Source organism: Galeopterus variegatus, unplaced genomic scaffold, assembly GCF_000696425.1.
Source record: "Galeopterus variegatus unplaced genomic scaffold, G_variegatus-3.0.2 Scaffold2586, whole genome shotgun sequence".
Taxonomy (NCBI): Eukaryota; Metazoa; Chordata; class Mammalia; order Dermoptera; family Cynocephalidae; genus Galeopterus; species Galeopterus variegatus.
The window spans coordinates 120,335-144,958 of NW_007728697.1; the positions used below are offsets into that span (position 1 = coordinate 120,335).

The 24,624-nt window shown below is 35.2% G+C and overlaps 1 protein-coding gene across 1 annotated transcript in view; it reads right to left on the reverse strand.

The window, feature by feature from the left end:
• Nucleotides 1-24,624, reverse strand: part of LOC103598363 (usherin-like) — a 195,774-nt gene that overhangs the window by 83,655 nt on the left and 87,495 nt on the right. Inside the window, exon 9 of the mRNA XM_008582355.1 lies at nucleotides 3,618-3,813. Within this exon, the coding sequence (XP_008580577.1) occupies nucleotides 3,618-3,813 (196 nt within the window). The remainder of the gene's footprint in view (nucleotides 1-3,617; nucleotides 3,814-24,624) is intronic.

The window sequence follows — 24,624 nt, forward strand, 5'->3', positions numbered from 1 at the left end:
GAAAAATGCTTAATGCAAGTGTTGGTTCTGTTATAAATACTGGAGCTCTTTTCCTCTTTAACAAATATTAAAACTATTTTGACAAATATGTTCACTTAAAAGTGTAGTAAAATTCCATATTATCACATTAGTTATTTTCCTAGAAATCAGAATTTTTAAAAAAATGTTTAATAAAATGTTAAGCTGGTACAAAGTTTCAGTTAGGATGAATAAGTTCTGGAGATCTATTGTACAGCACAGTGACTGATGGTTGATAATAATGTACTGTATACTTGAAAATTGCTGAAAGATTAGATCTTAAATGTTCTCTTCACAAAAACATGGTAAGTGTGTAAGATGATAGATATGTTAATTAGCTTGAATTAATCATTTCACGATGTATACATATATCAAAACATCATGTTGCACTCTGTAAATATATACAATTTTTATTTAATTATACCCTAGTAAAGCTGGAAAAAAAGAAAAAAAATCATTAAGCTGATAACTATTTTTGTGACAAGAGCATATATTTCTGCATATCACACATTTAAATAATTAATATAAATAAAACTTATCCAGAATAATTTTTGTTTTAATCCTTTTGTATGCTCCTGTAGTTTATCATTCTCAATTAATATAAATTACGCTCTCCTTGGCTCATAAAGCAATCACATTTCTTGTCATATTGTGTGATTCAGAACATACCTCTTTAAACACTGATAAATTCTGCTCTTTCTATTACTTCTACTTAAAGGACTACACATCTACATTTTATAAACAGAGAAAAATGTTTTATCACCTAAATTTAAATCTCTGGCAACTTAGGTTAGTCTCAAAAAGGGTATTACAAGGCAAAGGAATAAAAAAAAATAACTAGAATAGTAAATATTTATATGTAAAATACTTCCTTTAGATAGTCTTCATATATTCATGAATTTAAATAGTTGACTATGTGGGGCTGAATCATCTAAAACGTTTATTTCAAGCTATTGGTATTAGCAATAAAAAAAAAATAGTCCTGAAATAAGGGTCAAAAACACACCAAGGAACTCATATGTAGAAAAGCTTTTCCTAAACTGGAAGGAAATATATAATATACATGTGTATATATGGATAAAAATTCAAGAACTCCAAAGGAAGGCAAGTTCTTTAACAGTGATGAATGACTCACCTAAGGCATATCATTTAATTTCAATAAGGAAAATAAAAAAGGACCACTATTGCCGCAAATTTTAAAAATAACTGTATTGTTAACAAGAATTATGACTCATTTTGAACTATTAAAATTGGTCTACATGGATTCATATCATATCAGTTTTAAAAATATGTGCAGTGCTTATTTGAATATGCCATACATATTCCTGACAGGTAATCTATTCCTAACGATACTCAGGAAGGCCTACAGGGCATCACATTCGGTGCTAACAAGTACAGGCGAGTTAGCACACTCGGCATTTAATTCACATTCCTCTCCCTTTTTATTCTAGATGAATGACCTACTTTAATAAAATTATTGGTGCTAATGTATTTTACTGGTGATAGAATCATTAGTAAGATTTAACAGTTTTGTTAACTCTAACCGCTGGCTTTCTGAAGCATATACAACATACATTTGTATTTTCTTTTCTTTTTCTTTCATATTAACAAGGCAAAATTGAATGAGGTTACTTACTAATCCCATTAAGAAAGTAAACAAATATCTATATCTATCTATACACATAAAGATTATATTTTATTAAATGTATTTCATTTATAGTAATTCTCTATAAATAATAATTTAGAATAATATTAAAATGATGATTTAGTCTTCACAACATATATATTTATATTTTCCTGCAGAAAACTATCTGGAACAACCAATAAAATTGGTAAATAGCAGGGAGGTCATAATAAATTCTAAGTAAATTTAGAGTTTTTTTCTTTCCTCAAGCTCTGGAATCTAACCATCATGGGAAAGATTCCATTGATATAGAAAAGTAGCCATTTCTTTGTCTTTAAAGGCCTTGCTTTAACTTTTATTTTCACATCTTGAATTTAAAATACATCTCACATTAAAGAACAAAGGATTCCATATAGATTGAATTCAAAGGTCTTAGAATTCATTCAGCATCACAGATAACACATACAAAGATGTGCTTCTCTTTACCAGTTATTTTTTCTTTCTAAAAAGTTAGTGTTTGTATGCTTGCAATGCATAAATGCAAGTTATGTTATAGATTGCAATGTACTCTTCCTTTAAACCAGAGAAATCTTGTATAATACTATCAAGCACGTTCATATTATTTTTATTAAATTAAATTGAAATGCTTGTCTAGTTGAATTGGGTAACATGATGTATATATATCTACATAGATAAAAGTTAAATTATTAGATTTGGAGTTATATCACAGAAATGAAAATGTTATTCAGAACGGTAAGTATATTTGTGTACATGTATATATGTGTATGCATTTTGTGTCTCTGTGAGTGTGTGTGTGTGTGTCTGTGTGTTTTATCACTGTCAGGCATGTTTTTATTACTGTAAGGTTCAGGTCAGTATTAGAAAAACCATGGACGACTTGGTGCCTTGAATGACAATAGAAAGGCAAAGGTCCTTTTAAAACTTCCTATATGAACCAAGACACATTCAGATACAATACAGGACTCACTTCATCAGGAAACTTTCCTCTCATAATATTCTCATATATCAAAATTTCAAAGTGCATTATGTACATAGTGCATTTTGGGCACTTGATAAATTTTGTCCTTATGTGGCGGTGGTTCCCCTCAAAAATGTTGGATGTAATAAATTGCTATAATCAAATCTAATTTCTGAAAAATACCTGTGGGAGTAACAAACAAAAAAGCACGTCCTTATATTAAAAAAAATGATAAATAACACTGAAGGTAGCTGTTTATTATAATCAGCTTGGCACTGAATTACAAAATTAAAATTATTTGGCCCTTTATAACTAACCCTCTGAAAAATACCTGTGGGAGTAACAAACAAAAAAGCACGTCCTTATATTAAAAAAAATGATAACACTGAAGGTAGCTGTTTATTATAATCAGCTTGGCACTGAATTACAAAATTAAAATTATTTGGCCCTTTATAACTAACCCTCGCAATATACATGATCTGTGGAATTATGTTGACTTATTTTGCATTTCATAGGAACAGTTCAAAGAAATATAATAGAAAAAATGGAAAGATTTATCACAAAGGACCCTGTAGCACAGAACATTTTGAAAAAATCCATTTATTTTAGTCTATTAAGAAAACTAGCATGGAAATGATTTGCTTAGAACTCATTAAGTGTAAAACATTTTGAAAAAGTGCTAATTTTCTAAAAGAAACATCTATGCAGTAAGCAAATTATATTTTTCTATGACTTATTAGTATGGGACCATGTGAACCAACGTATCTACGGAATAAAGAAACTTCCAAAGGGTTGATTAAACTAAGCTTCAAGCTGTAGTTTGATAGAATTATTAATTTAATCATTTTTAGACAGTTAATTTCATCCAAATTGTTTTTTTTTCCAGCCTGCCTTGAGCAAGGAAATTTGCTTTACTCTTCAGTTAAGAAATCAAATAGAGAATTTTATTACAGATGGCAATAGAGACGTGACTGTGAACTTCTGCATGACACATACCAATAACATTTGCTTTGCACTTGCACTGGCCTGAATTTTGGTGACAGGTAATATCTCCATCCACTGTCCCAGAGGCATTGCAGTTACAGGGACTGCAGCCATCAGGATCCACCTCTTGTAGACTGTAGAATCCATCCTGGCACTGATTGCACTGTCTGCCAGACACATGTCTCTTACAATCACACTGGCCTCCAATCTGGAGAAGATACAACATGTTGTAGATGATGAACATATCTATTTTTAGATAATTTGCTCATTAGGTACAAGACAGGGAGGGAGGGGGGAAAAACCTTTAAATGTTAAGCAGACAAGAAGGTAATAAGGTATTTTTCCTCCTGACACAAAACATGGGAGGCTGAACAGGGTGAATATTTAGAACTGAATGAAAATAAACCCCAGAGAAGTCAGTACTATAGGACTAAAAGGGAAACAGGGAATTAAGCTTTAACTACTATATAAAGAAATCAGATATGGACATGTAGAGACTGAAAATAGAAAAGAGCCAGTAGTTAATTTAGTCTTTATGACTTTGTTTCATTCCTCTCATTTACTGTATTGCTGATCCAAACTTGTTTTATACGTGCCAGGTGTTTAAATTAAGGAAGAATCTTTCTATGATAACATCATCCCGTGAAGGTTTTAACAATGTTTAAAGTTCTCCATTAATAGCATACATTTATGGCTACTAATACTGACCGTGATGAATTTTTCTTTCCCCACAATTCTCCTTTTAGGAATATTTCAGTATATTTATGATTCATTTGTAGCATCATTTGACCAAAGTAAGTATATATAGTTGATTAAGGTTGTGGTAAAAAGGCAAAAAAGTTGCTTGTTTTAGAGCAGTTTCAAGCAAATGACAGCTAAAACACTATTTTTCCTCTTTAAGATGCTGTTTTGAGAAAAATGAAAATATATAAAAATATATAATGTTCATCTACTATATGCATGTATAATACTATGTTGGTTAAAGAAAGTTAAGAGCTAATACTCTTCATAAGGGAACACATGTATATTAAATGTGAAATAAAAATGAGAAATTCAATAGTAACTCAGGACTCTAAGACTGAGATGTGGATACAGACATCAACTCTTTTTCATAGTCACTGGAATTTCTCCCCCTAATTTTCTTTCACTTGGAAGGAATCCAGCTCTTACATTTGGAGGCAGGGTTACCATAGAGGAAAGTAACTTACATGTGGAAAGACATGGTTTGATTTACATTTAATTTCAAGGATATTAAAAATATCATATGAGGTTGGGGTTCAGTTATGAAGCTGTAAGGAAGGGCTTTCAAATTAAAGAATTTTTTAAAATCTGCGACTGCCTCATTTTTCCTCATCTGAGAAATAGAGACTCACTGAAATCATAAAGAGATATATACTCACCAGATGCAGCTGTAGGTAACAACGAATCTCAACCTCAAAGACTCTATAGGTTTAGAAAGATGAGCAAAGACTATGAACTGCCTCCGGGTGCCTGGCTGTTTCTCACCCCCACTCCCACCCAGCCCCATGCAAACCAGGTAATTACTCAAGATAGGGATTTGATTCTGGCTGCAAAAATAAATGGCATGTATTGGTGGGTATGTGTTACATACAGCCATGAAAATCAATAGGCCTCTGATTACATGCTTACAACAATTTAAGTACATTACCCTATAATTTAGGCCTTACTTTTTGCTGGTGCTTCACGTGTATGAGTCTTAGTCACAGCTACCAAGTATCTTCAGGGATTGGGCATATATTATATCTCTGTCAAAGAATAATCTTATACATTCCTCACATGTAAAGAGTAGCCTTTTAAAGATTAAGAGCAAGAAAGAATGAAAAAGGTAAAGAGAAATAAAGTGTATTCTGTGTCAAAATTTTACCTTTTATGTATCTCATTATATTCTTATTTTAATGCACGACATGTATGAACTGGAGCTTCCTTGACTTTTGAAATCTAGATAAAACTGGCTGTAACCCTAACTCTATTCCTATTGAAGGATGAAATTGCTCCTTAAGTTTGTAAGACTTCTCATATCACCCTGACCCTAAATTTCTGCTTCTTCCGTTTCAGAATCTCCATATATAACCCAAGATCACTGCACTGTATCACCCAGAGGTGAAACTCAGCTACTGCCTCAATTTCAAGAAGAAGAACTCTTACTAAACTTTACTAAAAATCTAAGGTGAAAGAAGAGTGAGAGGTTTCCTTTGCAATTCATCATATTGCTTTAGTTTGCCTATTACTGGAGATTTTCATAGGTTTCTGCACTCCAATTACCCACCATTTCTGTGGCTTCTCTCTACTTCCTCCTTGCTTTCCCCTAAAACATGTCTACTGTTCTCTTTACACCTGACTGTCATTCAATTTTTCACACAGAACATCTCAAAAGTGTTCATTATTGCCTTGTTTCCTGCCAAAACCTAAGTCTGATCAAAGTGTTTTTTGTCAAAAACGATTCTCTCCATATTAAAAACTGCTGCAAATTAGTAAGATGACAACTTTACTACCATTTCATTAATCTAAAAGTTTGTATAACACATATAGATCATGCAGATTATAATTTCTGTATATTAGTAAATCTTAAAATGTAGTTTATAAGTAAAATGATATAAGGCTTTATCACTTTTTTAATTTTTAAGAGCATGAGACCTTATGTAATATGTTGCCCATTAAATATCGCCAAGTGTTTTTTATTATCATTAGCATATTCATTATTACAAATCAAAATATTTCTTTATGCACTTTACCCAAACTGTCCTGCCCCAAAACCTCCCTCCCTCTGCCCATCTCCAATAAACTTAGGTTTGTTCTCTCCTTCTGAAAGTTCAATGAATTGTGGTGGTCTCTCCTCTCCTCCTCTCCCCTCCCCTCCTTTCCTCTGCTCCCTTCTTTCCTTCTTTCTTTCTTAGCACCCAGATATAAGTGAGAACATGTGGTATTTCTCTTTCCTAGACTGGCTTATTTCACGTAACATAATTTTCTCCAGACTCATACATGTTGCTGCAAATGGCAGAATTTCATTCTTTTTTATGGCTGAGTAGTATTCCATTGTGTATATACAACATTTTCTTTATCCAGTCATCTGTCGATGGACACCTAGGTTGGTTCCATATTTTGGCTACTGTAAATAGAGCTGCAATGACCATGGGAGTGCATGTATCCCTTCAACATAATGACTTCCATTCCTCTGGACATATACCCAGTAGTGGGATTGCTGGATCATATGGTAGTTCTATCTGTAGTTGTTTGAGAAACCCCCATACTGTTTTCCATAATGAATGTGCTAATTTACAGTCCTATCTACAGTGTAGAAGAGTTCACCTTTCTCCACATCCTCACCAGCATTTGTTATTCTTGGTCTTTTTAATAATAGCCAGTCTAACTGGAGTGAGACGATATCTCAATATGGTTTTGTTTTGCATTTCTCTGTTGACTAGTGATGTTGAGCATTTTTCCATGTATCTGTTGGCCATTTGTATGTCTTCCTTTGAAAAGTGTCTATTTGTCTCCTTTCCCCATTTTTAAATTGGATTATTTGGTTGTATGCTCTGGATATTAATCCCTTATCAGATGTATAGTTTGCAAATATTTTCTGCCATACTGTAGGTTGTCTTTCTGCTTGTTGATTGTTTCCCTTGCTGTGCAGAAGCTTTTTAGTTTTATATAATCTCATTAATTTATTTTTTTTTTTTATTGCTTGTGCTTTTGGGGTCTTATTCATAAAGTCTTTGCCCAGTCTTATTACCTGGAATGTTTCTCCTATATTTTCCTTTAGTAATGTTATGGTTTCAGGTCTGATATTTAAGTCTTTAATCCATTTTGAGTTGATTTGGTATATGGTGACAGGAACATGTCCTGTTTCATTTTTCTGTGTATGGATGTCCAATTTCCCCAGCACCATTTGCTGAAGAGGCAGTCTTTTCCCCAATGTATGTTCTTGCTGCCTTCATCAAAGATCAGTTGGCTGTATGTATGTGAGTTGATTCCCAGGTGTTCGATTCTGTTCCACTGATCAAGTGTCTGTTTTTATGCCAGTACCATGATGTTTTGGTTACAATAGCTTTGTATCATAATTTGAAGTCAGGTAGTGTTATGCCCCTGGTTTATTTTTCTGCTAAGGATTTCTTCTGCTATTTGGAGTCTTTTGTTGTTCCATATGAACATTTGGTTTGCTTTTTCTATTTCTGTGAAGAATGTCATAGGTATTTTGATGGAGATTGCATTGAATTTGTAAATTGCTTTGGATAGAATGGACATTTTCATGATGTTAATTCTTCCCATCCAAGCACATGGTATGTCTTTCCACTTTTTTGTGCCCTGTTTAATTTCTTTCAGCAGTGTTTTGTAGTACTCATTGTAGAGATTTTTCATCTCCTTGGTAAAATTGATACCTAGGTATTTTATTTTTTTGGCAACTATTGTAAATGGGCTTGCTTTCTTGATTTCATTTTCTGCTAGTTATTGGAGTATAAAAATGCTATTGAATTGGGGTGTTAATTTCTTATCCTGCAACATTACTGAAATTGTTAATCAGTTATAACAGTTTTTTTGGAAGAGTCTACAGGTTTTTCTGTATATAAGCTCATGTCATCAGCAAACTTTATGAAACATTTGAACTCCAGTCAGTTTCTTAAAAGTCAACTGAAAATATACAGTTTACTTCTGTATAATTTAGCTGCAGATTCTCCTTTTTTAATGTGAGAGAACACAAATCTACCCATACTCTAAGACCAATTCCTGTCCACCAAGAAGTAGAAAGAGAGAAGGGCATTCTCCCTCCCTTTAAAAATATACTTATAGTTAGACATGCTATAAGCAAGTCTATAGCATCTTTCTATGCTCTGTGGTAGAATCTTTCCACACTAACCTGAGGTTGACCTATTAATTTTCTTTGGCTAAATATTAGCAAATATGATGCTAGCAAAAACAACGTAAGCAGAGGTTTAAAAAAGTTCACAAATTTGGAGTTTACTTTCTCTTTGTGGGTTTGGAACTCTGAGACCAGCTTGTGAATAAGCTCAAGCTATCCTGTTGGAGGATTAGAAGACATGTGGAAGAGAACTGAGGTGCACCAGCTAATAATTGTCCCATGATCCCAGGATCCCATGCAACAGCCTGCTTGCCACCCACCAGATATGTGAGTAATGCCTTCCTAGGTTATATAACTGCCATGTGACCAGCTAGCTAGCATAGACAAAGGAGAGAGCCCAGAAGAGATCAGCCAAGACAGACCAGACCAGCACCAAGCCAAACTACAGAATCCTAAATAAAGGATTTTATTGTTTTAAGCCATTAGCTTAAGCAGCAAAAGTTCATAGATACAATAGCATTGACCAGAAATTAAATTGCATTTGTGATTTTGTGTATTTTGAAGCTCTATGATTTGTTCATAAATATTAAGAATTGTTATGTCGTAGTGATAAAATGACCCTTTTTGTAATATGAAATTACCATTATCCTGGGTAATATTTTGCTCTAAAAATCTATATTCTCTGATATTAGTAAATTCACTCCAGCATTTTTATGATTAGTGCTTGTCTAATACATCTTTTCTGCCCTTTACTTTTCACCTATATGTGTCTTATAACAGAAATGCATTTCCTATAGGCAGCATATGGTCAATTTGTAGGATCTTACTTCCCTATTAAATCTTCCACTCTCTGGTTTGAAGTGGAGTATTTAGAACATTTAAATTTAACATGATTATTGATATGGTTAAGTTTAAATCTATTATCTCATTATTTTCTCTCTATTTTTCCCATCTGTTTTGGGTTCCTCTTTTCTTCTTTTTTGCCTGATTTTGCATTATTTTATATTTTTTATGATTTCATTTTATCTCCCTGTTGGTTTACTAGCTATAACCTTTTGTTGTACTATTTTAGTGGTTTCTTCTACTTCATAATCACAATCTACCTTCACATGATAAACTACTTCACATTTAGCATTAAAAATCTAACAATAGTATACTTCCTTTTCTTCCCTCCTAACCATTCTATTATTATTGTCATACATTATATCTATACACCCTTTACTGTAGTGTTGTTATTTTTGTTTAAATTGTCAACTATCTTTTAAAGAAATTAAATTATCAGAAAAGTATTTTATATATTTATCAACATAGGTAACATTTTGGGAGTTTTACATATCTTTGTATAGGTCCATATTTCCATATAATATCATTTTACTTCTGCATGAAGAACTTCTTTCCAACATTTCTAATAGTGCAGATATGCTTGTGATAGACACTCTTATTTTATGTACTGCAAAAAATATTTTATTTCACTTTCATCTCAGAAAGATATTTTTACCAGGTATAGAATTCTAAATACACAATTTGTTTTCTTTTTGTGTTTTAAGAATATTGCTCCACTATCTTGTTTTCATTATTTCTGACAGGAAATATGTTGTCATCCTTATTGTTTTGCCTCTGTATTTAAAGTGTCTTTTTCCTCTGGCTGCATTATTACTTTATCTTCAGCATTAAAGAGAAAATTTTGATTTGTATCTCTTTTGTTCCTTCCATGTCTCTATATACCTTTTTGAATTTCTAGAATATAGGTATAATATTTGTTTTAATATACCTGCATGATACCTCTAATATCTGTTTCAGTTCTGTGTCAGTTTTGATTGACGAATTTTTGTCCTCATTATGGGTTGCAATTTCCTGCTTCTTTGCAAGCCTGGTGATCTTTGATTGGGTGCTGGATATTGTGAATTTTTTTGTTGTTGAATGTTAGATATTTTAGTGTTTTTATAAATATTCCTGAGCTTTGCTCTGGGATGCAGTTAAGTTACTCAGCAACAGTTCTTTCTGCGTCTTGCTCTTAGTATTTATTAGGTGGTTCTGAAGCTACTAACAGCCTAGGACTATTCACCACTGAGGCAGACCCTTTTGAGTTCTCCAACCAATGCCCTGTGAATCATTAATTTTCTCCAGTTTGGCTAGCAGAAACAGAAACTATTCCCAGCACTGCATGAGAGGTACGAATAATTACCTTTGATCCTTTCAGGTTATGTTTCTCCAACCTCACACAGGCAAGGATCAGCAGTCAGTTGAATACTTAAAGAAGATACTCTGAAGATCTATAGAATTATCTCTCTGTGTGCCTCTCTTCTCTCTGCAAACTCTAACCACTTTGGATTCCTGAAACTCCTGGCTCCATCTCTTCAAATTAGAGAATCCTCTGGATTTTATCTGGGTTCCCTCTCGCTATAATATGGCTTGGAAATTTTCTCAAGGCAGTAATCTGGGACAATTGTAATACTCAAATAATTTATTTTCTATTTCTCAGAGAACAAAGTCTTCATTGTCTGATGTCCAAGGTCTTGCAAACAACTGTTTAATATATTTTGTCCCTATTTTTTTTTAATGTGGGAGAATAAATCTAGCTACTATTACCCTATTTAGTTGGAAGTAGAAGTTACAAAAGACTTTGCCTGACAAAACTTCTATAAACTGGATTTAGAAGAAGACTAGATGACTAGAGAGAATTTTCATTAGCTTCATCATAGATGAAGTTGCATTGGGAAACATTTATTTGACTCTTTAACATAAATTCCAAGTTCTGAACCCAAATAAGATATGAGACAGCTCCACAAAAGTTTGGCAGAGATACCTTTGCTTATCATACCAGGCAAAAGGAATTACATGGATCAAAAGCCTCATGTCATCCTTCACCTGTTCAAGAATTATCTTCTTAAGCAGCCAAAATTGGAGTCCTGAAACTTTGATCACTCCATTAGCTCAAAACCTTCTTAAAGACAAACTCTGAAACGTAGCAGAATTTGGATGAAGATTAGCAGAGGTGCACTGCACCCTGAGATTCTTAGAAGCTTAAGAAACAGCAATATAAACAGGAGTAGAATTTAGAAACATACTGGTTGCTGTGCCTGTGGTCCAGAGCAAAGCAAGGGAAGAGAAAAGTTAGTTTTCGTGTAGTAACTATCCAAATAATTTAAATCTATAGTCTCTTCCTTCATAAGATAATTGAAACAGAAGATTCTGTTTCAGTCTAGATTGCCACTATAAGATGTTATTGCCGAATACAGTAAATTAAATTATAATTTAGGTATATAGTTGATTGTGATAAAGACTTTACTAGAGATGGCTCTTTCAGGAATTGATAAAATTAATACAAAATTATCCATGAAGAATAGTAGAATGGAAAGAGTAAAAATCACAATAAAGTTATTTTCTTGGTCCAGAAAAAGGATATAGATATTGACTAAGTCTAATATTTAAATATGTGTGTTTAAAAATAAAATATTTGGTTCAGATTAAGCATGTGCTTATTTCTTCTTTTTCCCAATACCTCAATAAAATAGTAGAAATTTTAAAAAAAGTATAACCCACAAATTTAAAGAGACTAGTAGAGAAAAAAATAGAGAGGAAATTAATTTCACAAAAAAATTCAAAGGAAGAAATATAAATAAATACTAACAACATTCTTTAATAACATGAGAAGCTACAATTTGGGTTCCAGATTAACTGGATTCCTAAAACAAGAGAACTGATATTCCCTAGAGAACCTCTGAAAGCCTTGAGACTTGGAGATGGCAAAACACTGAAAGAAGGAAGAGGATACGGGCCTGAAGTTAGAGCAGTGGTTCTCAGATAGGGGTGATTTTGCCCCCAGAGGACATTTGGCAGTGGCTGGAGACTTTTTTGGTTGTCCAATTGAGGGAGGGGTTATACTGGTATCTAGTAAGTAAGGGACAGGGATGCTGCTAAACATCCTACAATGTACATAACAATGCCCCACGACAAAGAATTGTCTAGCCTAAAATATTAATAGTACCAAGGTTAAGAATCATGAATTAGAGGAATTCTACATAGAAAGTATTTAGATTTTCAGGTCTCCTTTTCAACTCCACACAGCTGAACAAACTACTTTTCCCAATAGTGATATCAGTTTTATGGTCAAGAAAAATTGAAATTAACCAGCTCCATTTTTATTAGATCTCAACAGTCATTAGGAGGAAAGGTATAGGGGAGGACCTTCAGAATGAATATCTGGGCCTCTGCCCGCAGCAAAGAAAAGCTCTCTTGCTGCTCACACACCCAAGAGTAAACCCCATTTGGGGTGTATTTTACCACTACACTGTAGAATAGAACAGACATCAAACATTCATCAGACATTGGTGCAAAATTTACAGCATGAAAGACAGGGACAAAAACAAAGGGGGAAGAGGAAGAAGAGAAATAAAAATATGGCAGGGGGGGACAATGCAGATAATAGAAATAGAAGAAATTGTCGACCAATAACAACTAAATAAAACACCTCTGTTATTATCATTCCCAGAAAGCTAAAAGTTGCATCCATTTAAAAATACAGACCAGAAAAGGCCTTAAGAAAGAAATAATCTATAAAGGAAAAACTCTTAAGTGTTAAAAATATAATAAACAAAATAAAAATCTCAATAGACGTATTGGAAAAGAAAGTTTAGAAAGTTCTTTAGAAAGCATAAAATAAAAAAGAGAGACAGAACAAAAAAACAGGGGAAAAGGTTAAGGGAAAAATTATCAAAGAATTAATACAAAATAAACTTTTTTTTTCAGCCATGAAACCACAGTTTAAAAGGGCTTATCAAGGGCTAGCAAAATTAATGGGGAGAAAAACCCACATCAAAGTGCAGTCTCATCAAGCATTCAAATATTGAAAATATAGAGACAAAAATTGTCAGAGACCAATAAAATAAAGCAAAAGATATAAGTAAAAGCATAAAACTAAAAGCAAAACTCCAAATTGTGAATAAAACTATTTCCAATCTAGAATGCTATACCAACTCAAGCTATCAGTTACTTGTGAAAAAAGAATAAAGACATTTTCTAGATTTGCAAGGATTTAAAAAGTTTAACTTCCTGTCCCAAAAATATGGTTCCAGCAAATGAGATAGTAAACAAACAAGCACAACAATAATGGAAGGCATGGGATCCAGGAGATGAGGATTCAGATGTCAGTGGAAAGTTCTAGGTTGATGGATGGGCAGGAGGCCCAGAGAGCTATTGGTGTATACTAAATAAAAGGGACAGGACTTTCTGAGAAGAATGGTGGGTTGTATAGAGGAAACAGCTATACTTGGGTGGGTAGATAGGTAGACAGACAGAAAACTAGACAGATATAAACAAAGGAATTATTAAGTCTAGGAAGAATGAAAGATTATGGATATTTTTGAAGATAGAGTCTATATGATTTGCTGATGGATTATATATGGATGCTAAGAAAAAGAGAATTTAAAGTTAATATAAGAGCTTTTGGTCTGAGCAACTGGAAGGATAGAGTTGCCACTAACTAAGATGGGGAAGGCTTTGAATGAAGGTTTGGAGGGGAAATCAGATCAGTTTGGGAAACATTAATGTTGAGATATCTGCTACATGTACAGTACTTAATTTCAAATATGAGTGTGGAATTTATTTGAGCACTGTCAGTGCACAGATGGTATTTGAAGTAAATATCACCAAGGGAACGAGTGTAGATACAGGAAAGACACATAAATAGAGTTCTGGAACATTCCAACAATAAGTGGTCAGGGGAAGCAGCAAAGGATACAGAAAAGTAGCCAAGGATTTGGGAGGAAAACCAGGAGAAAGTGAAATGCTGGAACCCCAGTGAAAAATAGTGACGAACTCTGTCCAACGCTGCTTGCATGTCAAGTGAACACTGAGAAGTTACCTTGGGTTTAGAAAGACGAGGCCCTTAGAGACCTTAACAAGAGAAGTTGTAGAGTAAAGATGAGAGGGAAGGCCCAGAAGAGCTATGAGGAGAACAGGACACGGAGGCATGGGTGTAGACAAGTCCTTCAAGGAGTTTTACTGAAAAGGACAGCAAGGAAATGGGACAATAGCTAGAGACGAAAGTGTGATCAGGAGAGTCTGTAAATGGAAGAAATGGCATATCTGTATGCTGAAAGGAATACTGGAGCAAGAGGTACATGTTGATAGTACAACAGATGGGAGACCTCAGATCCAAGGCCTGTCTCACCAGGCACGATCTCTACCCATTTCTAGCTTCTTCAATACTAAGCTCATCCCACATTAAAGGATGTTCCCTTCTCTTGTATTTCACAGCCTTGTATTGCTGCCTCCATCATGCTCTTCCTCCATGCCTAACTTGTGTCATAATTTTTACATGCTTGCCTGAAAATACCATAAGCTGCCCAAGGGAGCATTGATCCAACAAGGCAACTTTACATGTGGCAGGTCATACACCATTTATTTATAAAATCCTTTATGGAGTAAATGAGTCTTTGATTTTTTTCCAGTGCTCCTTATCTTACAAGGACAGTAATGACATCAACCACCTTTTTGAGCACTTAGAATATTGCCCGCATATATTACAGGCATGGCATCACAGTATTTCATACATGCTTTCCTATTTATGAGTAAGTTTTACTGTAAGGTATTATCACTCCTATAGAACAATCAACTGACTTTTCCAAGATCAAAGGAAAAGTAAGTGGCCCAGTCTCCATGGAAGCCAGGGGCCATGTGGCTTTAGCCCTGCATGCTTGTATTGTGCCTTCCAATTGATCTTCCTCATGTCCTGTGTTTCCTCACCTAAATGATGTAAATTTCTTAGTCATTTAGATTATGTGCCATAATTACTGGCTACAGTATAAACTGTAGTCTGAACAACCTAAATTTACCTAGGTCTTTGTTTATCTATAAAAATGAGCATAATAAGACCTACCTCATAGATCTGTTGTTAGAATTAATTAAGATGGTTAATGTGAAAATATTCAGCATAATCTCTGGATCGTAGTAAATGCCAGGTACAGGGAAGGAGAACTACTTCTCTGTATATTCCACACTGGTACAGAACAAACAGTAGGCAGGAAAATTTATCAAATGATTGATAGTTGAACTTTTTTCAACCTTTCTTGAGTATGTGATGGATGTGGGGCAGACACTTGCAAAGTGAAAAGGCCAGTCTTTTGAAGCTGGAGCAAGAATGCTGGAGGTTTAGGGTGTTCCTTCCCCTCTCTCTCATCTTTCCACTCCAGCTACGTGGCCTCTTTTCTGTTCCTTGGACACATCAGGGTGCTCCCAGCATGTGATGTTTACATAGCCTGCTCCCTCTGCTGGATCTCTTCCTCCAGATTTCCATTCAACTGACCCCTCATCTCCTTCAGATCTCAAATCAGCTGTCACCTTTTCAATGAGTCCTTCCTTGACTACATATCTAAAATTGCAATTCCCTTCCTTAAAATGCCACTCCCAGGGCCTTTGACCTCACCCAATTTATTTCAAAGCACTTAACTTAGTAAATAAATTTACTAATTTTTACACTGACTTATTATTATCTTTTCCCTCTACTTCCTAAATCACAACAGTGGCAGGAGTTTTAGCCATTTTACCATTTGTAAAAATGCATGAATCCTCATTTTGCAGAAAAAGAAATCAAACCTTAGGTGTATCAAGATACTTATTGAAGGCCAGGCATTGATTAAGTATTCCAACTCCCAAATCCATGCTCGTAACCGCTATGCTTAATTCACTATGATTATGAAAAACTACAAATCTAGTAAGAGCAACAGGAAGAGTGCTGGACCCAAGGAAGTCTAAGGCCATGGCCCTGGGAGGAGCTGAAATCAGAGTGGAAGAATCAGCCAAGCAGCCCAGCGCTATTTTGTGCATTCCTCTGAACATCACTGATGTTTGCTAATGATTACAACACACTACCCTGCAATCACACCCAGAACCTCTCCACTTTGGATCAGATGGCCAAAGACTGCTGTGCTCATCTGTGTAGCAATGGTGGATGTGCACAGTCGATTGGGTGACAATTGCTAATATTAGCAACAAAAGAAAAGAGTTAGATCCTGCAATAATTACACTAGTCAGCTTCCTCACTTATCTTCTAAATTAGTAGACAGAATTCTATCTGGGTCAACTCAAGGCATCAAATAATCCATACATGATTTCTTCTGTGTATATGAAAATAGCAATTTTGTGTTTAAAGTAGATATGAAGTATGATTTCAAGATTAAAAAATTAGATGAACACTGTCCTTATCAATGGTTCTCTATGTAAGTCACTATATTTTAAGTAATTTGAAGCAACACTTTTAAAACAGCAAAAATATATGTCTTCTTATGCACTCATTTGGCTGGAAGTAGAGGAAATCTAATATTCTATAGATTTCATCTGCTCACAGAACTCACTAAAAGCCAGTGAGGTAATGATGAGTTTGCCAAAAAAAAAAGTAAGAATTTGAAAAGCAAAGTCAAAAATTTTTAAAAAGGAAGTTTTTCCTGGAAATTAGATTTGGAGGGTTTTGTTTGAACAGAAAAGAAAAACAAAAGAGAGCAAAAAAGAAATTGTTTAACCAATGAGTACATTCTTCAGAATATTCTTTTCTTTTCTACAGAATGTCTTAGACTTTTCTTTTATAGAAATTATTTAACTTTTACGCTTTCTTATTGGGAAACTCATTCATTCACATCATCACTCGACAAACATTTGGTCATATAAAACCCCATGACGTGCACCTTGTGAGTTTTTGAGGTCATACTGCACTAGCAATTCCTCCTAGCTTTTACCACTTCTTCCTCCACAATTGCCATCCTTACTCAGAAATTGCATACAGAATGACTTGTATAAATCTGCTCCTCTCCCCCCATCCATTTAATAAAGTACTATAAAATTCATTTTCATCTACTGCGATTCTGAAAATAATACTCCTATGGTGCAGAAAAGGGGATGTACTTTTGTAAAAAAATTAAAATCAATAATTAAATTGAGTAAAAATTTATTTTGCTTTTCATTACCACCAGGTACCAGCAATTCTAAACAAATTCTAAATAAATTCTAATATATACAATGCTCCTCCCCTCTGGGATGGACTGCTTTGATGGCTCCAGAGTTTCTTTAGGAAGGGATAGTGGGCAGCAATCTGGCCAGAGGTGTTACTCAGGGATTTGTTCTGTAGCTGCATTTGCAAAGTGAGCACACCATTCTTAGATTATAAAGCAATTTTGAATGACTCTATGAAGGACAACAGTGAGGTAAAGGGAGCGGGGCGGGTGACCTGGGGCCTGCCATGCAAGTTCTTATGCTTCCACTGCCTGTACAGTAACATGTTTTCTGCAAATAATAATAGTTTTACATCTTTCTTGATATTCAGGGCTTTTTACTTTTACATTTGCATTACAGTAGACCTCTGCTACAATGTTGAATAGACGTTGTAAGAGCAAACACTGTTGCTTTGTTCCTGATCTTAGGGGGGAAATACTTATTGTTAAGTACGGTGTTAGCTGTAGGTTCTTTGCAGATGCCCTTTTCAGTCTGAGAAAGTTCTCTTCTATTACCAGTATGCAGAGAGCATTTATCATGAAAATTTGAATTTTTTCAAAAGTTTTTCGCACCTATTGAAATGATTACATGGAATTTTTTTATTTTTATTAAATAATTTTTCATTCTGTTTATGTGACATATTAATTGATTTTCATATGTTTAACTAACCTTGCATTCCTGGGATAAATGCCAATCATTCATGATGCATTGTCCTATCATATATTGCAGGATTAGATTTGCCAATATATTAAGGTATTTTACATTCATGTTTATATGGAATATTCATACAGGATTTTCTTTTAATGCTTTGTCAGGTTATGGGATTACAGTTTGATAGCCCTTACAGAATGAGTTGGGAAGTATATACTCCTCCCTGATTTTCTGAAAGAGTTTATGTGGTACTGATATAATTTCTTTCTTTGTGGAGAATTCACCAGTGAAGTAATCTGAGGCTGAAGTTTTCCTTTTAGAAAGACTTACTATAACAAATTCAATGTCTTTAATTCATACAAAGCTATTTAGATTTTCTATTTCTTATTATGTTAAGTTTATGTTAATGTTCTATGTCTTTTTGTGTTTTGTGTTAATTTGTCCATTTCATTTAGGTTGTCAAGTTTACTGGCAAAGAATTATCCATAATATTGTATTATTATCCTTTAGATGTCTTTAGAATATGCAGCGACGTCCCATTTTTTTATTTCTGATGTTGGTAATTTGTGTTTTCTCTCCTTTTAATTAATCACTTTATCAATTTTATTAAACTTTTTGAAGAACCAACTATTGGGTTTGCTCATTTTCACTATTGTTTCTCCAATTTCTATTTGACTAATTTCCACCCTTACTTTTTAAAAAATTATTGCCTCTCTTCTACTCATTGTGGATTTAGTTTGCTCTTTTGTTGTTCTTCCCATTCCCAGGCTATTCTGGCTCAGTGGACGGCGACCTCGCTCTCATGCCTGGCAGCCGCTACTCACTAACAGTCAGTTCTATTCATCCCCACTCGACTCTAGTGCCTCCTCTCCCCAGATCCATAGAGACAAACTTCCAGAAAATATCTGGGCTTAGGGTGGGGCTTCAGTGCAATGTGAGTTGAATATCGTAGTGAGTAGGTGAGAAGGGGAGGAAATGACAGACGTTGATGAGTTGAGAGAGGAATGGAAGCCACAACCAGGAAGACAAACCACAGAAGAGCATGGGTTGCAGCTCTTCCATGCATTCCACATGTTCAGTTTAAGTCAGACAGTACAAGTCAAAAGGGACTCCAGAGGAATCAGGGTCAGTGATTCTATGGCCACAGAGTTCTTTGGTCTCTGTAAATCCCAACATAAAATAGCAAAAGCAAAAAACAAGTCACAAGTAATATTTATAACAAAACTGGGTGACCAGCTATCCCCAGAGACCCCAAAGAGAAGCAAGTGGGAACAAACCAGCAGCAGTCACAAAACCTGCATGGCCTTAGCACTTGTGTGGGAGAGAGCAGACCAAAGTGAAGGGCATTTGACATTTGAAAGACCTGAAACTGAAAAAATCAAAGTACAGTGGGCCAATTTGAGAATGGGTGGTTGAAAGTAGGAAGGATTTTGCTGGTCCAAGAGCAAGTGATCTGAGTCTGAGCTCTGCAGTGGGAACTGAAAAGACTAGAGTAGTCTAGCTTCTGCCAGCTCTCAAACCTGATTGACCAGGCTCACTTCCATGGCAAAGCTCTACACTGAGGAGAAACCACAGAGAGTGGATGGCAGAATACATGATTAAAATATGTAGAGATACTTAAAGACAGAAATTCCGAAGTTGGGATGGATTTATCATGGGTAATGAAAAAATTAAACCCCCATAGTTCATTTAAAAATAACAGTAGTAAACAATACATTTCAAGAAGCTTAAATTTAATTTAACAATTCCTGAATATTTCTTTTATCCACTATTACATACACCTTGACTAGCACAGTGCCTGGCATAGCAGCACTCCCAAAGCATTTGCTTAGCAACTAAAGAAATTATTTAAAATCAATTGTTATATCACAAAAATATGTTTAGAAGATATTGTCAAATATTATAGGAGTTACAGAAATCACTATTCCTACTCACTTTTGGAAGAGAGCTAATTATGAATCCTTAAATAGCCATTTAGAGAATACTTATCTCAAATTTGTCTCCATTCAAAAAAAATAACACAATACATAGTTTTTAAAAATTTTGTCTCAATCAAGCATACATACCATTTTTGAGTGCTAAAAAATTTTAGAATATACGAACTATATTCAACATATATTTCATTTTTCTACAGTTGAGTCTTTTGATGGTCCACAGCGAAATATCCCAGACCTAAAGAATTAAAATTCCTGTGGAATACACAATGCGATACAACTCAGCTATTTAAAAACATGGTATCCTATCATTTGCAGCAACATGGATGGAACTGGAGACCATCATGTTAAGTCAAGTAAGTCAGGCACAGAAAGACAAACACCTAATGATATCATTCCCGTGTGGAATATAAAAGAAAAAAGTGTTTCTCATAGAAGTTGAGAGTAGGATAATGGCTACCAAAGGTGGAAGGGGGGAAGAGGAGGAAAAGTGGTGGACTTATGGGTACAAAACCATGCTGCCCACCCTAAGTAAGTCATTGTGCAGTACCTGCATGTACTGAAACAATGCACTGTACCCCGCAAATATGTACAAGTAAATGCTAAAATATTTTGCAAATAAATAAGGCAAGAAAAAATGTGTGTGTGTGTGTGTGTGTGTGTGTGTGTAAATAAATATATCCTAAAGGTCAAGTCCAAGAATTTTCATTTTAAAAAAGTTTTGTTGGTGATTCTCAGGAACACTAACATTTGAGAACTATTGCTTTAATATATGTCACCTCTTCTGCCACTGCACTGAATCAATCTATTCCTAGGGACTCGGTCTTACTCTTTTTTTCTAACTTAGTCATGCATTTCATCAAATTATTGGTGGATTAATCATTGAGCATCAAAGAAACACAGCCTTTCTAAAGTGAGCCAATTTGGAGGATTTATACTACTAAGCATCTGAATATAAATTCTAGAAATAGACTGGTTTTAGCAATGCTTTTTTTAAAAGGCATTTGTGAAACATCTAACCATTTACAGCACTGCTGGTGCTTATAAGGATAAATACATACCTATCTCTCTATATATTTATTTGTCTATATTTACACAGCATATTCTACCTGCTAAGAGCTTACTCAGCCCTAAGATATGGATCCTGAGAATTACTATATATTTCTAGTGTAGATACAATGACTTCTTTCTTTAAGCTCCTGCCTCTCTAGAGAAGAAAAGTCCACATTAATATAAGAGGCTACCTTTGTAAGGTACTCATTCCACTTCAAAAATAAAGAAATGAATCTGCAGTGGGTTCTGCCACATATAAATGTCACGAGTTGGAGAATGCCAGGTGAATAATGTACATCATAATACTTGTTTCCATTTAAGTGTTTTGTGATACTGCTGTTTATCATCCCGCTCAGCTGTCGAAAATATTCATTTGAGAAGAAAAGCTTCTACATTGGGGTAAAATCGAGATGTCTTTTCTTTTCCATTCCACAATGCCTGTCATTTGTCAGGCTGGTATATTTTTATAGCTCCCCTCCCCCTCCAAAAGACATTTCCAAGAAACTGCTTTCTAAACTTCCCCACCATAATCTCTAAGGGTTGTGCAAAAGGTAAAATTCAGAAGCATGTTCAAATAAAGCGAAGTACAAATGGAATACACTTTTTCTCAATCTTGTGAGTGTTCAGGACGGAAAAAGGGTAAAGAGGGTCTCTGCATACTGTTGTTCCCAGCAATGGTTACATACTAGAATGGTTTTAAGAGGAAGCAATGTAATTATAGTCCTTGTAGTTCTCAAAGGGATATAATTTCATATTGCATCATCCTTTTTCTTTTTCTTTTTTTGCTGGTTTAGGTCTATTTTGCTCAGAGATTATAAGCTATAACTTGTAAAGATGTAATATATGTCACCATGTTAAGTTAGAGCATTTCATAAATGTCATCTGAATGGCACACTAGACAGCATGGTCTTTTTGTAATTTGCTACAAAATTAATATAGTAGTTATTAACAAGATGGTGTTTTGACTTTACCAGAATGAAAGATCTCACAGTAGTATTTATTTCCAACATGAGTAAATGTATTTTCCATGTCGGTAGCTAGTGTGGTATAAAAATACACTTTTTGGAAAGTTAACTTGTTTAACATTCTTTTTTGTTTTATTTTCATAAAAGTAATAAAAGTTGTTACATGCTTTCATAGGAGAATGCCTGCTTACCACAGTGCTAGTTAATTGAACCAGTGAAAATGTAAATTCCAAATATATTATGAAAGGAAGGTGTCCACCTGCGATGATAAAAATATAAGTAAGAGATGTTTTTGAAATGTACCTTTATGAAATATTCAGATTTCTTAGGTTATGTGTAAGATAATAAGCTGAATTCTTGGTGTACGTGAAGCAATAAGGGAGGTACATTAACTCTTCAGTATCAATCAAATTTCTATTTGAGAATTGTCTTGGTTCCAAGAAGTTAATTTTCCATTCAATTATATGAACATCTTTATTTCATAAATATTTAGGAATTTTGTTGAATATTCAGGATTAAATTAACAGGATTTAGCATCATAATCCTCAAACAAATGGGTATGTTTCCTTCCTACTTTTGGATAGTATAAGTAAATATCCAGTCTAGCGATCTGCTGTAGGGTTCCTCTCACATGCCAGGCACTACACACGGTGCTGGAAATACATGTTTAAGTGAGAACCCTGTGTCTCTATCCTCAAGTTGGGCTCCCGCTTTGGAAATTAACAACACAAGTTTTGAATCTCTGTTCCACTTCATTATTACTTGTGTGATCCCGGAGGAATTACTTAACTTCCCTGAGGCTCAGTGTCCTCAACTATACAGTGGATAAATTAATATCTACTTCACCATCTTTGGTAAGGACTGAATTAATTAACCAAAATGCTTGGCACACGTCTTTGCACATGGCAAGTGCAGAACAAATGGAATATAGGAGAATCTTATAGACCAGTTCTGTCTCCATGCAGTTTTAGCAAAATGCCAATCTGTCTTACACACTTCAAAATGTGGCACTCCCATACATGGCACTAAAACAGCATGTGGGTAGGTCAAGGTGGAGTCCAGGTCCTTAAACCCACCAGGAGCTGAGACATTCCTTGGTCCTAGAGAATACCAGGGAGCCTAGTGCCCTTGTCACCAGTTCTCCCTTGATTCTGGGAGTGCACATGCCTCTGGAAATTATGAGCATAGTGATATGGCAGGCCAGGGAGGAGGGAAGAGGCAGGTTGACTATATTTCATTCCTGAACAAGTCAATATCATCAAAAAGCACATACAAAGGGTTACTATGGTGTAGTAACTATATTTTTAAACAAATGCACTATATCTATCTATATCTACCTACCTACCTATATAAACAAAAAGTATTTTTACCTTTTAATCGTAACTCCAAGAAACTACATACAGCCTAAAGTGGCTGCTTTTGCTAAAAGTCTTAAAGTACTCATATTTTGAAATTTATTTCAAATCTGTGATCCTCAAGCATCCTCTACACTACTGGTGCTCTTTATGCTTAATTTTTCTCCCAGCCCCCTCCTGTGGGAACTCCAAGGGGGTCAGTGATTGTTTTCTCACTTTCTTGTCCCTGGCCTCTCTCCCACATGTTCTCATGAACATGTCTTTGCTCTGTTCATGCAAGCTGTTCCTCCTGCCACATCCAGTTGGCTTTTGCTGACATGTCCTGCTATGGTATGTGCTTCCCAGTGCCTCTGCCACTGTTACAGGCTCCACCCCCAAGCAGGGACTGCCACCAATGTTAATGGTCTGGCAACCCCAAGGTGCTGATGAGGTACTGTATTCCCATGGGTCCTCATTAAACAAAAGCCACTGTCCTCTGTGTGTGCAGAAGAGAATGCCCCTGTCACTCTTGGGCTAACTTCTGTCACAAAGGTATCAAGCAGAGATGGCAGAATCCCCACCAAGACCCATTCCTCTCTCCCATAGTATACAACTGTAGCTGGGAAGTGGCTGTCTAGGTAGGGACTACATTTTGTCCAGCCCTCCATGTAACTAGTGTAGCCATGTGACTAGCTGTCACCAATGGGATGATAGCTGAGGGGATATGTGCCTCTTTTTGACCAAGGCTTTTAAAAAGTGGGAGTTGTTCTTCCACATTGTGCTTTCTGTTCCTGGTAGGAGGCAGAGTCAGGCAAGGGAAGGAGCCTGTGTCCCTGAATTGCCGTAGGGCAGAGAGTCACAAAGCAACTAAGAACAGCTGTCTTGGAGGTGTTAGGTGCACGAGAAATAAACTTCTACATGGGTTGGGCCACTAGACATTTGGGGCTTCATTTATTATATCTCTTTATTCTAATTACTACTGGTAGCAATGCAATGGCTTCATACCACGTGATCTTACACTTACTAGTTAAATCAATTCTTCCGACATTCAGTCACCACCTAATTAATGCCCCTTGCAATGCTGCTATTGCTATTGAATCTAGCCTTAAATGCCTTAGGTGTTATTATTTGGCCAAGTTTGTATGCCCGGCCCTTGGGGTGAACTTGTTTCCAAGGAGATGCCAGGTCCGTCCAAACATGTGGAACTCAATGCATCTGAGGCTAGAAACCTCACCGCCATTACAGCTCCATTTAATTTACTTCCAGACAGTTTGTCACAAC